General features: G+C 35.0%; 1 protein-coding gene across 1 annotated transcript in view; it reads right to left on the bottom strand.

The window, feature by feature from the left end:
* WASF1 (WASP family member 1) overlaps positions 1-17,833 on the bottom strand; it is a 93,675-nt gene that overhangs the window by 23,687 nt on the left and 52,155 nt on the right. Inside the window, exon 2 of the mRNA XM_060167428.1 lies at positions 2,765-2,925. Within this exon, the coding sequence (XP_060023411.1) occupies positions 2,765-2,897 (133 nt within the window). The 5' untranslated portion in view covers positions 2,898-2,925. The remainder of the gene's footprint in view (positions 1-2,764; positions 2,926-17,833) is intronic.

The following is a 17,833-nucleotide window of genomic DNA, read 5'->3' as shown; positions in this document are numbered from 1 at the left end:
CAATGATGAACTCTGGAGTTGACCTTCACTGCTGTGTGCAATAGCACTTTTGGTGTTAGGAATAGTACCAAAGTGAAAATCTGAATTACCTAGAACCATTCTGAATAGCCTAGCTTTCTAAGTAATTCAGAAATTATTTAATGCATTAATTATTATTTTAACTATTTTGGATGGAAACAAATGTAAAATCTACTCTAAGCTTCCCTGTCTTCTTAAATAAAAATTAAACATAATTTAACCTTTTATTGAGGACTTATAGTCATGAATTGATTATGAGAAACAACAGCTTTGAAATGTATAAGAATATTTGCTTTTATATTAAATGGCCTCTTTCCAGTTTTTATGTTGCTTTTTCCCTTATGTCACTTCTTCCTTTGCTATAAACTATATCTTTTGGTTGGCTTCAGTACTGCTTGCTTCTATTATCTCCCTACCCCCCACCCCCGCCCCGTATCTCCTCTTTTAATGCTCTGAAACATTAACGTTTGGAAACCACATCATAAACCCTGTCTGAATTACCAAAGTAAAAGTAAACAAGTTGGGAGAGGGATCAACTGGTTATTTTATGTGCATGGTCTTTAGTGCTTGGGCTTGTTTATTCTGGCTATCTAGAGGTCTTTTAAATTTAATTCCAGGTTCTCAACTATGTCACGTGGGAAAGCTGCCAGAGAGCTTAATTCTGGAGTGGTAAACTATTGTTAAACCTTGCTACAATATTTTATGCTTTTTCTTTTTTCTTTTTTTAAATCTCTACAAACTGCTTAGAACATGCCTCTATAGTCTCTGATTCCAAGTTTGAAGTACCCAAAACCTAATTTAGTTATATCTTTACGATGTATTTCTATTTTCAGTCTGGCTACAACATGACCATGTGCTTGCTGACAGATGTTGCTTATATGGACTTTCTGTATCAAACTTGAAAATTCCTTAAATTTTCACCTTCAGATTATGTAAGAAACAGGTTAGTACTGCAAAACTGACACACATTAGTTCTAAATTCTACATTGAAAATATACCTAAAAGAAGTTGTTTATATTAGATCTAATATTCATTTTAATTTAAAGAAATATTTTAACCAAATTTATTAATGTCATTTCTATGCTCTTAACATGTATTCTAATATTAACAAGCTGATGTACCCATATACATATAGAATATATGAATTTTATATGAAGTTATGTTACGTTAATAGAATCTAACAGATCATAAAACCGATTAGTGCTAGCAAATGACTTTAAACAATATGGATAATCATATATTAATGTACTTTCTAGGCCTTTTCTTTTGACTTGTCTCCAAAGTACACTTTATATTGAATTTCTCAAGGAAGAAACAAGTAAACAATACATTAATGATTCACTGCTGATAACTAACCTGAAAAAAAAACCCCACCAAATGAGACAACAAATACACTTAAACTCAAAGAAACAGTCTTTTAATTTACTCCTACAACTATTTCATAGGCAATGTAGAAATTTAGTGCTCTCACCAAGAATATTCAAATATAACTTTTTATGTTGCTCTGACTACAAGTGTATGTCCAAATGCTCTCACTTGAAACACATCAGATTAACAACATCTTTTTACCTTGTGCTAAGTAGTCAATTATAAAAAGAAAGGACAAAAGTTAAAAGGAAAAGAAAAGAGGAGCTAATCCTGCCTATAAAGCCAACCTATGTGGGTGGGTATGGCTGATAAATCTAGGACTACTTAGAGAAGATATGTAGACTAAAACCATCTTGTTTTATCTTTAAAATGAAATATAAATGTCTAATAAAAAGCTAATCCTTCAATTCAAAAGATAAACTATATTTAAAAAATTTTTCTAATATTACATTTAGAATAAATGGGAAATAATTTATTTAATTCCTTGACCTACTGGCTCTGTTATGTAATCTTATAATGGAAACATACTGCCTGTCTCCTCCTCCCCTAACCTGTCCCTTCCACTGGCCTTTATTATCTGACCAACCTGCTTGCCTTCTGTCTGCCATCATGCTGCACTTGACTGATATCCTAATGTCCTTTAGACAACTCACCTGACTAACCTAAATCCTCTGACTAGTTAGTTACTATTCCACATCTTTCACTTTTAGATATTTGGTAATAAAAAAATATTTCCCTATGCTAGTAAGATATATATATATATGTATATAAAGAGAGAGATACTAGCAACCCCAAACACAAATAGTTTAAGCCTCGAAAAAAGTAAATAGCGATAACAAGCAAGCAAAAGTACAACTTGAGCACCACCTTTTACAGACTGAATTATATTTTAAAAACAATCTCATTAATTCTTAACCATCATGTGATTCTGTTCCTAAAGATTCTATCCTTATTTCCCTTTCCCAGAGGAAACATGCAGGGGAAGAAGAAATGATTCTAAAACGCATTAATTTTACTTAAAATGACTACATTTTTCAAGATAACTTTGTACTCTTCTCATCAACTATCCCCCCCTCCTCCAAATTAATCACAAGAGTATCATCTTAATACCCTAAAGCATAACATTCTGGTTTACGAGTAGTATTTTTTTGCAGTACATGGGCCTCTCACTGTTGTGGTTTCTCCCGTTGCGGAGCGCAGGCTCCGGATGCGCAGGCTCAGCGGCCATGGCTCACGGGCCCAGCCGCTCCACGGCATGTGGGATCTTCCCGGACCGGGGCACGAACCCATGTCCCCTGCATCGGCAGGCGGACTCTCAACCACTGCGCCACCAGAGAAGCCAGCGAGTAATATTTTTAATTGATGTAAAAATACTTACTTAGGCTACTTAGTTGTCTAATTATATTTGCCAAGGAAATATTGGTTACACATTCCAGTTCATTCTTAATTCCTCTAGGCAGTGCTGTGTGGCACAAGTGCCTAGGATCGATGTTTCTTTTCACTAATGGCATCTTGAGATCAACCTCTATGGCAGTTCACCTGTAGGAAATCAAACAATAAATTAACACTTCAGTTTCGACCAACACAGAGTGAGACCTTATCTTTTTCATTTAATAATAAAATATTTGCTAGTATGAAGATGGTGAAAATGGAGTCACCGGGCTAAATGAATCAAAGTTGATTTGTTAACCATTTTTATCTTCAATTATTAGAATGTCAACATTATGTAAAATTTTTTTTTAAAAACTTACTTTCAATGTCAATTGCTTCATGGTGAATTCATAATCATCATCACTATTATTCTCCTAAAACCACTGATTTTACTTACTATACAACTAGGGGTTTTGTTCTAGAGAGTTAGTATGAAAGGTCCTCTGTAAGGAAGTATCTAAAAGGATTAAAGAAACTGCAAGAGTAGTATCAAAATTACACTTCCACATAAAATGTATCAGGCATTCAATAGCTCAGAAATCAGATAGTCCAAGTAGCCCTACATCCTCAATCTAATCAAAACCAACCAAATATTTAATTGATCAAATGGCTCAACCTTCTATGTATTACAGTCAGTCCTCACTTCCCAGGCTTCCCATATGCACAAATTTCAGCTTCCACAATTCGTTAAACAGTCCCCCAACAACATGGCTCCAACTTCACTTACCACAGTATACTAAGTGTGAGTAACTACATAAATACGAACTTCTTTGCTGGCACTTCACAGTTCACAGGTCACTATGTTAATAAGAGATGCACATCATTTCAGTGACCAATCACATCACTTCTTTTCAAAGTCTGTTGGTGATAGGTCACTTCTCATCTGTTACTCAGTTCTACAGACAGCAAAGCATGTAGCTGGTTTACCTTCTTGCCTCCCACTGATAAACTCATATGAAATTTTACAAAATGGTAACTGAAAGAGGGAACTGGCCAACAAAGATAAAAGTGTGGCACAGAAACGAAAAATGATGACACTGGAGTGAAATTCAAATTGAATATAAGTTGAGTAACAGAAAAAACAGCTGATTGCAGGAATGTTGTCACTGCCACTGTTTGAGAGACACAGATATGCAGTCAGAGGAATTTAGTGAAGGTGAAATTATTGATGTAAATGAGGAAAGTCGTTGTGACAAAAAGGAAGATGTCCCAGAAGAAGTGACAACAGCAAAAAACTTCACAATAAAGGAATTCTTGGAGATATTTCATGACACTGAAAGTGCAAAGGATAAAGTGTTGGAAGCTGATCCAAATTTAGTAGAAAAGAGTAAGAAAATTTACCATGGGACAGAAAAGATGCTTACTCTACTAGCTCTGTTTTTCTAAGTTATACAAGGAAAAGGCAAAGCACTGTTCAAGCTACTCTTGGTTAAGGTTTTTACAAAGAAATAAAGCACTATAATTCTAATTGTTTCTAATGTTTCATATTACATTATACTAAATTAATATTAGCTTTACTAATATTTTCATTTCCCTATATATTTATAACCAACATAGAAGAATTTTTAATGTTTTGACAAAAATTTTTAAAGATTATGGAACAACTGTTATTTTTTTCCCACTGATCATTAAGATCATTTTGTACAGTTTTATCTTGTATGCTCATCTTTTTTTCTTTTTGGTCCCACACTACCATACAAAGTGAGGACTGCCTGTACTTACCTACTGGTAAACAATGTTTACTGAAGGAAGGCACTTAGTATTTACTGAGTTTTAATCACTACCAAAAGGAAAGTTTTGGATAAATCTCATTGCATTTAAGTGTTACTCATCACCATTCTTTAAAAACAAACTTTTACATGAAATCTGTCCTCTTTGACATGTTTGCTCAGCATTCTCTCTACAATTTTAAACCTTTTTACAATTGTACAACATGAAACATGTAGGAAAAAAAGTATACAAAATTGTGCAGCTCAATGATTTAAGCCCCTAGCAAGCTAACATAAGAAATAAAAATCCCAGAACTGTCCCACTTTGGTCTCCTCCCCAGTCACCCTCGCTTCTTTTCTCCCCAAAGGTAACCATTATTCTGACTCTTACAATACATATTTCCTTGTTTTTCTTTATACTTTCACACCTTAAGCAGATAACTCTAAACACTGTAGTTCTGTTTTTATTGCTTTTTGAAGTTTATGTGAATAGAACCATATGATATGTATTATTATTTTGTGTCTTACCCTTTACAGTCAACATATTTGTAACATTCATCCATGTTGCTTTGTGTAACCGTAGGATGTTCATTTTCAATGCTGTAAGATATTCCACTGTATAACTACACCGCAATTTATTTACACATTCTAATGTTGCTATTATATACATGAGTGTTTCCAGTTTGAAGCTATTATGAATAACATGAACATTGTACATGAACATTCATGTACAAGTCTTACAAATGTGTCTTACTCTACACATTTCTGTTGGAAATATACTTAGGAGAATAGCTTGGTTAAGGATATGCACAGCTTGAACTTTAGGAGACGATGTCAAACTGTTCCAAGAGCGACTGTACTAATGTATACTCCTTTCAGCAGTGTAAGAGGCTGCTGCTGCTCCACATCCTCACAACACTCGGTACTGTCAGTTTTAAAAAATCTAGCAATTCTTGTAGGTAAATTGTGATAACTTACTGCAGTTTTATGTTTTCCCCAGTTACTGAGAGTTTATGCACCTTTTCACGTGTTTATCTTTTGGATTTTTCTCATCTGAGAAGTGCCTAGTCAATGCTCTTGCCCACTTTCTATTTACCATTTGTTGTGTTAGGGTTGATTTGTAGGAACACTGGATATGAGCCATTTAAAGGTTATATATGATGAAAACATCTTCTCTTGTGTCACTTGCTATTTCATTCTCTTGATGTCTTTTATGAGAAAGTGATGGAATTTATCACTCTTTTTCTTTTTGGTTTAGTATGAAAGCATAGGTTTTTTAAAATGTATTTATTTATTTATTATTATTTACAGCTTTATTGGAGTATAATTGCTTTACAATGGTGTGTTAGTTTCTGCTTCATAACAAAGTGAATCAGTTATACATATACATATGTTCCCATATCAATTCTCTCTTGCATCTCCCGCCCTCCCACCCTCCCTATCACACCCCTCTAGGTGGTCACAAAGCACCGAGCTGATCTCCCTATGCTATGCGGCTGCTTCCCACTAGCTATCTATTTTACGTTTGGTAGTGTATATATGTCCATGCCACTCTCTCGCTTTGTCACAGCTTACCCTTCCCCTTCCCCATATCCTCAAGTTCATTCTCTATTAGGTCTGTGTCTTTATTCCTGTCTTACCCCTAGGTTCTTCATGACATTTTTTTCCCCCTTAAATTCCATATGTATGTGTTACCATACGGTATTTGTCTTTCTCTTTCTGACTTACTTCACTCTATATGACATACTCTAGGTCCATCCACCACATTACAAATAGCTCAATTTCGTTTCTTTTGTGGCTTAGTAATATTCCATTGTATATATGTGCCACATCTTCTTTATCCATTCATCCGATGATGGACACTTAGGTTGTTTCCATCTCCAGACTATTGTAAATAGAGCTGCAATGAACACTGTGGTACATGACTCTTTTTGAATTATGGTTTTCTCAGGGTATATGCACAGTAGTGGGATTGCTGGGTCATATGGTAGTTCTATTTGTAGTTTTTTAAAGAACCTCCATGCTGTTCTCCATAGTGGCTGAACCAATTCACATTCCCACCAGCAGTGCAAGAGTGTTCCCTTTTCTCCACACCCTCTCCAGAATTTATTGTTTCTAGATTTTTTGATGATGGCCATTCTGACTGGTGTGAGATGATACCTCATTGTAGTTTTGATTTGCATTTCTCTAATGATTAATGATGTTGAGCATTCTTTCATGTGTTTGTTGGCAGTCTGTATATCTTTTCTGGAGAAATGTCTATTTAGGTCTTCTGCCCATTTTTGGATTGGGTTGTTTGTTTTTTGTTATTGAGCTGCAGGAGCTGCTTGTAAATTTTGGAGATTAATCCTTTGTCAGTTGCTTCATTTGCAAATATTTTCTCCCATTCTGAGGGTTGTCTTTTGGTCTTGTTTATGGTTTCCTTTGCTGTGCAAAAGCTTTGAAGTTTCATTAGGTCCCATTTGTTTATTTTAGTTTTTATTTACATTTCTCTAGGAGGTGGGTCAAAAAGGATCTTGCTGTGATTTATGTCATAGAGTGTTCTGCCTATGTTATCCTCTAAGAGTTTGATAGTTTCTGGCCTTACATTTAGGTCTTTAATCCATTCTGAGCTTATTTTTGTACATGGTGTTAGGGAGTGATCTAATCTCATACTTTAACATGTACCTGTCCAGTTTTCCCAGCTTATTGAAGAGGCTGTCCTTTCTCCACTGTACATTCCTGCCTCCTTTATCAAAGATAAGGTGACCATATGTGTGTGGGTTTATCTCTGGGCTTTCTATCTTGTTCCATTGATCTGTTTTTGTGCCAGTACCATACTGTTTTGATTACTGTAGCTTTGTAGTATACTCTGAAGTCAGGGAGCCTGATTCCTCCAGCTCTTTCATTCTCAAGATTGCTTTGGCTATTCGGGGTCTTTTGTGTTTCCATACAACTTGTGAAATTTTTTGTTCTAGTTCTGTGAAAAATGCCAGTGGTAGTTTGATAGGGATTGCATTGAATCTGTAGATTGCTTTAGGTAGTAGAGTCATTTTCACAATGTTGATTCTTCCAATCCAAGAACATGGTATATCTCTCCATCTATTTGTATCATCTTTAATTTCTTTCATCAGTGTCTTATAATTTTCTGCATAGACGTTTTGGTCTCCTTAGGTAGGTTTATTCCTAGATATTTTATCCTTTTTGTTGCAGTGGTAAATGGGAGTGTTTTCTTGATTTCACTTTCAGATTTTTCATCATTAGTGTATAGGAATGCCAGAGATCTCTGTGCATTAATTTTGTATCCTGCTACTTTACCAAATTCATTGATTAGCTCTAGTAGTTTTCTGGTAGCATCTTTAGGATTCTCTATGTACAGTATCATGTCATCTGCAAACAGTGACAGATTTACTACCTCTTTTCCAATTTGGATTCCTTTTATTTCCTTTTCTTCTCTGATTGCTGTGGCTAAAACTTGCAAAACTATGTTGAATAGGAGTGGTGAGAGTGGGCAACCTTGTCTTATTCCTGATCTTAGTGGAAATGAAAGCATAGGTTTTTAAATCATTTTATACACTAAGATCGTAAGTATGATATTATCTCTTGGCTTCGTTGTTTTGCCTTGCACTTTTTTTTTTTTCCTTTCGGTACGTGAGCCTCTCACTGTTGTGGCCTCACCCCTTGTGGAGCACAGGCTCAGGATGTGCAGGCTCAGCAGCCATGGCTCACGGGCCCAGCCACTCCACGGCATGTGGGATCTCCCCGGACCAGGGCACGAACCCGTGTCCACTGCATCGGCAGGTGGACTCTCAACCACTGCGCCACCAGGGAAGCCCTTGCCTTGCACTTTTAATCTATAATTGACATGGAATTAATTTTTGTGAATGGTGTTAGGTAGCAGTCAAGTTTCCTACATAATATTTCAACACCATTCACTGAAAAGACTGTTCATTCCTATTGCTCTACAGTGACGCTTTTGTCTTAAACCAAGTGTCTATGTATTTTTAAGGTGGAGCTTTACAGTAAGTCTTGATATTGAATAGGGTAAGTCCTCCTACCTTGTTCTTCAAAAATGCTGTTTATTCTTGGCCCTTTGTACTTCCATGTGAATTTTAGAATCAGATTATCAGGTTATACACACAGACACAAACACACCTATTGGGAATGTGACCAGAACTGTACTAAATCTATAGATCGTATTGGGAAGTAGGGATATCTGTACAACATTGCATATTCTTATCCATGAATATAGTGTATCCCTCCAATTATTTCAGGTTTTTAGAATGTTTCTTAATAATGTTTTATAATTTTCAGAATAGAAGTCACACATCCTTTGTTAGATTCATTTGTATGTATATGATTTTTTTTTACAATACTAGAAATGGCATATTTTGTTTTCTCTTTATTGTATATATAGAAAATAAGTTAATTTTTGAATATTGACTGCATATCAGGAGACTTTCCTAATCTCCACTAACCTATCTAAAATTATTTTGGATTTTTAAAATGTATACAATCTATTATATATGATTAATGATTGTTTATTTCTTCCTTTCTAATCTTCATTTATTTTTAATTTTTTCTTCCTTTTTTTTCCTTATTGCATTAGCTAGAACTTTTAATACAATGTGAAATAGAGTATTATTGTCTTTTCCCTAAACCAAAAGGGAGAGCCTTCAGTATTTCACAAGATGACTGATATAGGGTTTTTGTTGTTATTGTTGCTTTGCCTTGTAGACACTTTTTTTTTTCCTTGAAGTATAGTTAATTTAAAATGTTGTGTTAATTTCTGGTAGACAGCACAGTGATTCAGTTATTTATATTATTATATATTATATTATATTATATTATATATACATTCTTTTAAAAATTCTTTTCCATTATGGTTTATCACAGGATACTGAAGACAGTTCCCTGTGCTATACCGTAGGACTCTGTTATCTATTCTACATATAATAGTTAACATGTGCTAACCCCAAACACCCAGTGCCTTTCTCCCCCATCTCCCTCCCCTTTGGCAACCACAAGTCTGTTCTCCATTGTAGACACCTTTTAATAGACTAAGGATGTTCCTATATATTCCTAATTTGCTAAGATTTTTAAAAAATAATGCTGATTCTATAATTTTTTCCTACATCTATTATAATTATGAGGTTTTCTTCTTTTATTGTTAATGTGGTGAACTACATTGATTGATTTTTTTTATGTTAAACAGCTTTGCATCCTTGGAATAAACCCAGCCTGGTTGAGATGTATGTGGCAGGGCAAAATTATGGCCCTCCAAAGCAATCTATGTTCGATTCCCCAGAATATGTGACTGTAGTACATGGCAAAGGGAAATTAAGATAGCAGTTGGAATGAAGGTTGCTAATCTCAAAATAGGAAGGTTATATCATTTTTATTGTATTGCTGGATTTGGTTCTGGTTTGTTACTAAGTTTATTAAGTTTTGCATTTATGTTCATGAAAGAAATTGGTCTATTATCTTCCTTTCATGTATTGTCCTTGAGAAGTCTTTTGTATTAAGGTTATGCTAGTCTAATAAAACAAGTTGGGATATGTTCCCTCTTTCAACTATTCTTTGGTAGAATTTGTATAAGATATGCATAATTTTTTTCTTAAAAGTTTGGTATAGTTCAATTATGAAGCCATTTAGCCTCAAGTTTCCTTTGTGGGAAGGTTTAATATTATGAATTCTTAAGGGAACTCTCCTACACTGTTGGTGGGAATGTAAACTGGTACAGCCACTATGGAGAACAGTATGGAGGTTCCTTAAAAAAATGAAAATAGAGCTACCATATGATCCAGCAATCCCACTCCTGAGCATATATCTGGAGAAAACCACACTTTGGAAAGACACATGTGCCCCAATGTTCACTGCAGCACTATTTACAATAGCCAGGACATGGAAGCAACCTAAATGTCCATCAACAGAGGAATGGATAAAGAAGATATGGCACATATATAGAATGAAATATTACTCAGCCATTAAAAAGAATGAAATAATGCCATTTTCAGCAACTTGGATAGACCTAGAGATTGTCATACTGAGTGAAGTAAGTCAGACAGAGAAAGACAAATATATGATATCACTTATATGTGGAATCTTAAAAAAGGCTATGGGACTTCCCTGGTGGCACAGTGGTTAAGAATCTGCCTGCCAACGTATGGACACGGGTTCGAGCCCTGGTCCAGGAAGATCCCACCTGCTGCAGAGCAACTAAGCCCATGTGCCACAACTACTGAGCCTGTGCTCTAGAGCCCGTGAGTCACAACTACTGAGCCTGGGTGCTACAACTACTGAAGCCCGTGCACCTAGAGCCTGTGCTCCTCAACAAGAGAAGCCACCTCAATGAGAAGCCGGTGCACCGCAATGAAGAGTAGCCCCACTCACCGCAACTAGAGAAAGCCCATGTGCAGCAATGAAGACCCAACGCAGCCAAAATAAATAAATAATAAAAATTTTAAAAGGCTACAAAACAGAAAAAGAGTTACAGATGTAGAAAATAAACTTATGGTTACTGGCAGGTAAAGGAGTGGAGGGATAAATTGGAAGATAGGGATTGATACATATACACCACTACATATAAAAGAGATAACTAATAAGAACCTACTATAGCACAGGGAACTCAATACTTTGTAATGGCCTATATGGGAAAAGAATCTAAAAAAGGGTGGATATGTATATATAACAGATTCACTCTGCTGTACACCTGAAACTAACACATCATTGTAAATCAACTATATTCCCAATAAAAATTATTAAAAAATATGAATTCTTTGTCATAGAATTTTTGACATTCTCTATTTCTTTTGTTAATTTTTGGTAAGCTGCATTTTCTAGAAACTTATCTACTTCATTTAAATTTTCAAATTTATTGACATAGATTATTCTTATGACTTTCCTATGATCATAAGATTGTAAAATATCCTCGCTTTCATCTACTATATTAATTTTGCATGCTCTTTTTTTTAAATCACAAAGGGTTTATTGATTTTATTAATCTTTCTAGAGAACCAATTTTTGGCTTCACTAAATTTCATTATTGCTGATTTATTATTTCTCTCCTGCTTTCAGTGGGTTTAATATGATGCTCTTTAAAAAAGTTTCTTGATATAGATGTTTATTGATATTCAGCTTCATTTCAGACATATGGTTTTAAAGCTATAAATTATCCTCTAAGCATATATTTAACTGTATCCCTCAAATTTTTTAAAAAATAAATTTATTTTTGGCTCCGTTGGGTCTTTGTTGCTGCATGATGGCTTTCTCTAGTTGCAGCAAGCGGGGGCTACGCTTTGTTGCAGTGCATGGGCTTCTCATTGTGGTGGCTTCTCTTGTTGCGGAGCACGGGCTCTAGGCACGTGGGCTTCAGTAGTTGTGGCTCATGGGATCTAGAGCGCAGGCTCAGTAGTTGTGGTGCACGGGCTTAGTTGCTCTGCGGCCTGTGGGATCTTCTTGGACCAGGGCTCGAACACATGTCCCCTGCATTGGCAGGCGGATTCTTAACCACTGCGCCACCAGGAAAGCCCCTATCCCTCAAATTTTGATATGTAATAATTTTGTTATGGTTTACTGCAAAATATTTTCTAATATGCACTGTGATTTATTTTTGCTCCATGGGTTATCTAGAAGTATATTATTTTGATTAACAAACATATGGAGATTTTCCAATTATTTTTTGTTACTAATTTCTAGCTTAATGGCATTAATAGTCAGAGAGCATATTCTGTATTATTTCAATCCTTTAAAATGTATTTGTGTTTACAATAGAACTACCATATGACCCAGCAATCCCACTACTGGGCATATACCCTGAGAAAACCATAATTCAAAAAGAGTCATGTACCAAAATGTTCATTGCAGCTCTATTTACAATAGCCCGGAGATGGAAACAAACTAGGTGTCCATCATCGGATGAATGGATAAAGAAGATGTGGCACATATATACAATGGAATATTACTCAGCCATAAAAACAAACGAAATTGAGCTATTTGTAATGAGGTGGATTGACCTAGAGTCTGTCATACAGAGTGAAGTAAGTCAGAAAGAGAAAGACAAATACCGTATGCTAACACATATATATGGAATTTAAGAAAAAAAAAACCTCATGAAGAACCTAGGGCTAATACATGAATAAAGACACAGACCTACTAGAGAATGGACTTGAGGATATGGGGAGGGGGAAGGGTAAGCTGTGACAAAGCGAGAGAGTGGCATGGACATATATACACTACCAAACGTAAAATAGATAGCTAGTGGGAAGTAGCCGCATAGTACAGGGAGATCAGCTCGGTGCTTTGTGACCACCTAGAGGGGTGGGATAGGGAGGGTGCGAGGCAGGGAGACACAAGAGGGAGGAGATATGGGAACATATGTATATGTATAACTGATTCACTTTGTTATAAAGCAGAAAGTAACACACCATTGAAAAGCAATTATTACTCCAATAAAGATGTAAAAAAAATGTATTTGTGTTTACTTTATTGCTCAGCATATAGTCAATTATACATAAAGAATGTATATTTTGTTGTTGGTGGTTACAATGTTCTACATATGTCCATTAGTTGGATTTGCTAATTGTGCTCAAATCTTCTATAGTCTTAATGATTTTTTTGTGTTCTGGTTCTATCAGAGAGATGTGTTAAGATCTTCCACTATGATTACAGATTTATCGAATTCTCCAGATGATTTACACATTTTGAGACTATGTTATCAAGTACATTTATCACTATAAAGTTCTCTTTATCTCTAGTAATACGGCTTTTGTTTGCATGATATAGCTTTTCCCATCCTTTTCCTTTCAACTTTCTTGTATACCTACCCCTATAGTTTATACATGTCATTTCATAGCATACAGTTGTTTCTTTTTCATTCATTATTTTTTTAACTCAGTTTGACAACCTTATTAGTATGATGCTGATGTTCCCTCTGCCCGGGATACTCTTCTTGCCCACATTCCCTCTCTTCCCTACTCCTACTAGTTCTTCAGATTTCAACTCAAATAAGAGCATTCCCTGATGCCCCAGCCCCAGACTAGATCAGGCCCTTCTGTTAAAATTTTCTCATAGGACCTTATAATGTTTCCTTATAGCATTTGTCTCAGTTTGTAATGACATATCTTCATGACTGATTTCTGTTTCTCTCCTTTATTAGTTTTAAAGCAGATATCGTGTAGTTTGTTCCTCACAGTATGCTGGATGCTGGGTACATCACTGGCACATAAAAATAATTCAATATATATTTATCGAAAAGCTCAACAATTCTTAACTCCAACTCAAATCTCTCTCCTAACCTGTAGATGCATTTATGCAACTATCTCCCGGACATCTGTACTTGGAAGTTCTGTAACATCCCTCAAATTCAATATGTCCAAAACTTAACTCATTATATTTCCTCTTCAAATCTAGACATCACCGAATTAACTGTCCTACCACCACAGTTCCCAACTATATCCAATAGGAAATAAAGCCTTACTAATTCTATCTCATAAACATCTCTCATATTCTATTGTTCCTTTTCTATTCTAACTTCTGCTGCTTTAATTCAAGCCCTGGTCATCTCTCACTTGGTTGAACTAGACTTTCTGTCTTAAGGCTTACAGCTTTTTCCTGCCATGCCATCTATATCAGCACTCCCATCACAGCATTAAGAATACTGTCAAAATTTTGAAGCTGGTAACGTCACTGTCCTACAGAAACAAACTCTTCAATGGTTCATTGCTGCCAGGATAAAGTCCAAACATAATATACCAAGTTCTTCAGGATTTAGTCCCTCCCAATGTCTCCTAGCTTCATTCATACTACACTCCTTCTACCTCATGCTCTAACACACCTTGCTGCCTTATAGTCCTGCCTTTTCTCATGCTGTTCTCTGTCTAGAATGCTTTTCCCTTTTTATCCTCACAGAGAATAGCTGTTCAAGACTAGACTCAAGCATTACCTCTTTTCTGAAGCATGATTTAAGCCCCAGGCAGATGTAACTACCTACTCTTTGGTGCCCTCAACTCTGACCCACATATGCATCTATCCAAATACTACCAATTATACTCTTCTGTATTATACTTATATGTTTACATGTCTATGCTTGAATAAGAACTCCTAGAGGACAAAAAAATCTTGCCTTACTCAGCTTGTGTTTCCAAGATCTAAGAAATGGAAGATGTTCAATAGTTGATGATAAATAAAGGGAAAAAGGAGAAAACCATTAACTGTAAGGAGGCAAAAAAAATTCTTTAGGTTACTGAGTGGAGAGGACACACGCACACACACACCTTTCTAAAGCAACTATTTAATTATGATCCTAGGGAGTTGCTCTTTTCTATGTGCATGGAAAATACATTTGAGAAAAATAATATCTTTCTATTCTATTTGTATTGTGGAATCACAGGCTTACTTGTTTCACCCTCCCAAGAGAAAGCATGGACCACATAGACCAGTTATATATTTTTTATATATATATATTATATATATATAATATACACACACACACAGACATGCACATACACACATACATATACACAAAAGTATAAATATGTAAAGTGTTAAAAATAACCCAAGATCAGGTATCATAGCAATTTTATGGCTTTAAATATTAGAAAAATAAATTATCATTTTCAGAACACAAAAATAGCCCATAAAATTTATTTTAAATATTTAAAGGACTCCTTCAGTTAGCAATTCCAAGGAAAATAAAATAGCTGCTTTTTAAAAGACTGCCATAAAGTAATTACAGTTAATAATTGCTTTGCAGGTTATAGAAAGAGCATAAGAATTAAAAGTATTTTATTATGTCATCAATGACAGGTATTAATTCCTTATATTCACTAATATATTAATGAAACAACTAATCTATGATTGTTTAAGGATATTTCTGATTTTTTTAAATGACATTAATATTAAATAAGAAAAGCTTTATGTTAAATCATGGAAATATAATTTTCAAACTTTATAAGGATTCAAACTAAAGGATTATATTGTATTATGTAACCTAAGGGAACAGGTTAGAATAAAATGACCATTCTAATAAAAATAAATTTCAGTATTTTAAATACTTTAAGAACTTCTGAGGGTGCAAATACTTTTTAAGAAATTTCCTACCTCCTTAAGAGTAGAAGCCACTTAATTATGCATAACAGAAGAATTAAATAAATTTTATATATTCCTTGGGAATATATAAAAATAACAAATTTCCCCTTTGTTATGAGCAGTAAACTTTAAAACTACTCACTACTCATGAATCTCTAAAATTCTACACACGAAGAGATGACAAAGCCAAACTAGGCACTCACAGGATTAAAGAACTATTGATCATGCAGAACATCTACAGTTATTTGACTGTTTTGAGGTGCTCTGGCCCTTGCTTAAAGAATGTGCCCTAAGAAGAGTGCTATCTTTACGAAAAAGAAAGTATATTTTTCACCTCAAGTCACAATAGCAAAGTATTAAATTTTGGTTGAAAAGAATACACTGCTATATGAACTAAAGCAAAAAAGAAATGAAGAAATAAGCTACACACTGCAATTCATTACTGACGTTACTGTTAGATTCAAAAAGAAAAGTGGATGCTAATGAAATAATTAATATTGTTAAACACCTCTAGAGTGGAAATGAGATTCAGTGTAGTCAAATTTGATTCCATGTTACTCTCAAAGAAAATATGTATTTCTTTGAAATTAATACAACCACTATTGAAACTCACTTGGATAAATCATACAGGCATAAAATCGCTCCAAGGTTATTTTTAGTGTTTTAAGAGATGTTAATTTGAAATTTGAGGTATGTAAACCACAAATGCAGATTAAATTATTTGAAAAACGAGATCAGGTGTTCTTTATTCTATTGGAAAGTAATACCTCTAAAAGCAATAATTACCTATATGTTGTACTTTATATGAAAATGGCAATACTGACACACTGCCATCCATCCATTCATCTAGACATTCAATTACTGAACACCAATGGCTCAAGCACTATGCTAACTGCTGAAGATAAAAAGGTAAGCAAAAACAATCTCCCAGGGATTAGCTAGAATTTAGTATCTAATTATACTTATGATAAGTGCAATGAAGTAAAAAGTACTAGGTATTATAAAGAGATCTATTTCCTCAAGAAAATGACATTTAAGTTGGCACCAGAGGATTATTAGGAATTAGCTAGCTAGGTTGGGGGAGTTGGAGCATGTGTGTGTATGTTTTTATTCTAACTTAGAAGGTGCATCACACGCGAAGACCCTTAACCGCTAAGGGGTTTAATGTACTGGCAGCTATGAGAGCAGGACAGTGGACAAGAGTACAGTGAGCATAGACTGAGAGTCAGTAGGGGGTCAGATCAAGTAGGACCTTGAAGGTAATGTCAAAGATTTTCAATGTATCCTAATGGGAAGTCACTTAAGAATTTTAAGTAAAGAAGTGCCAAGATCAGGAATTGCTGTTCATTCTAATTGCTGCATGGAGACTTGGGGGGGTGAGTGATAGCAGAATAAATGCAGGTGGACCAGTTAGAAAACCCAGGTACAAGATGACAGAAGTTGTCCTGATAACAGAGATAGTAGTCATTTGGACTAGATGATGGTGACATAGAAGCATGTCAATTCAAGATATATCCTGAAAGTAGAATCAATAGGACTGATGATGGATTAGATGTAGGGGTGAGGCCCAAATTCTTGGCTTAAGAAAATTTCTATGTCAGCCAAAACTGAAAATTATTTCTAAATCACATCAATTCTATGATATATTATTCCCTATCTACAAAGTCTACGAGATTAGGAAGAGATTTATGACCAATACTAGTAATAAATATAACCAGGTAACTGGGATCACAGAGAGAGTAATTTCATGGTATTTGCGGCATAGGGTTATGGGGGAATGATGGCTTTTAAAACCAAAACTAATTGAGAGGATAAAGGAGCATTTAGTGACTTTCTTTTTCCCTTTTTATTTCTTTATAATTCATTATTCTCCATATGTCTTCTTTTATCTATTTCAGCCCCAAAGGAGAAATCTTAGATACACTTAACTCATTTTTTTCCCTACACTGTTCCCATCTCCGTACCCTGTAACTTGAGTTCACTTGATTTCTAGAGTAGAGAGCCTGGGTAAAACAATATTCCTAGCATTTCACCTTCCAGTTTCCCCACTCATATGAAATTTCCAGCCATCTTCTTTCAGCAAAACAGCACAGCAAAACATGGGTTTCTGCGTTAACAATTTAATTTCTCCAATGTTGAACTGTACCTTTCTCTTCATGTGTACTATGAAACAGAATGGATGATGACCATTGACAATAACAACAGCCATATTATTCTGTGGAACTGTATATCCATAATGG

This window comes from Lagenorhynchus albirostris, chromosome 12 (assembly GCF_949774975.1).
Source record: "Lagenorhynchus albirostris chromosome 12, mLagAlb1.1, whole genome shotgun sequence".
Lineage (NCBI taxonomy): Eukaryota > Metazoa > Chordata > Mammalia > Artiodactyla > Delphinidae > Lagenorhynchus > Lagenorhynchus albirostris.
The sequence above is the reverse complement of the archived record's forward strand: the minus strand, read 5'-3'. Positions and strand labels throughout refer to the sequence as shown.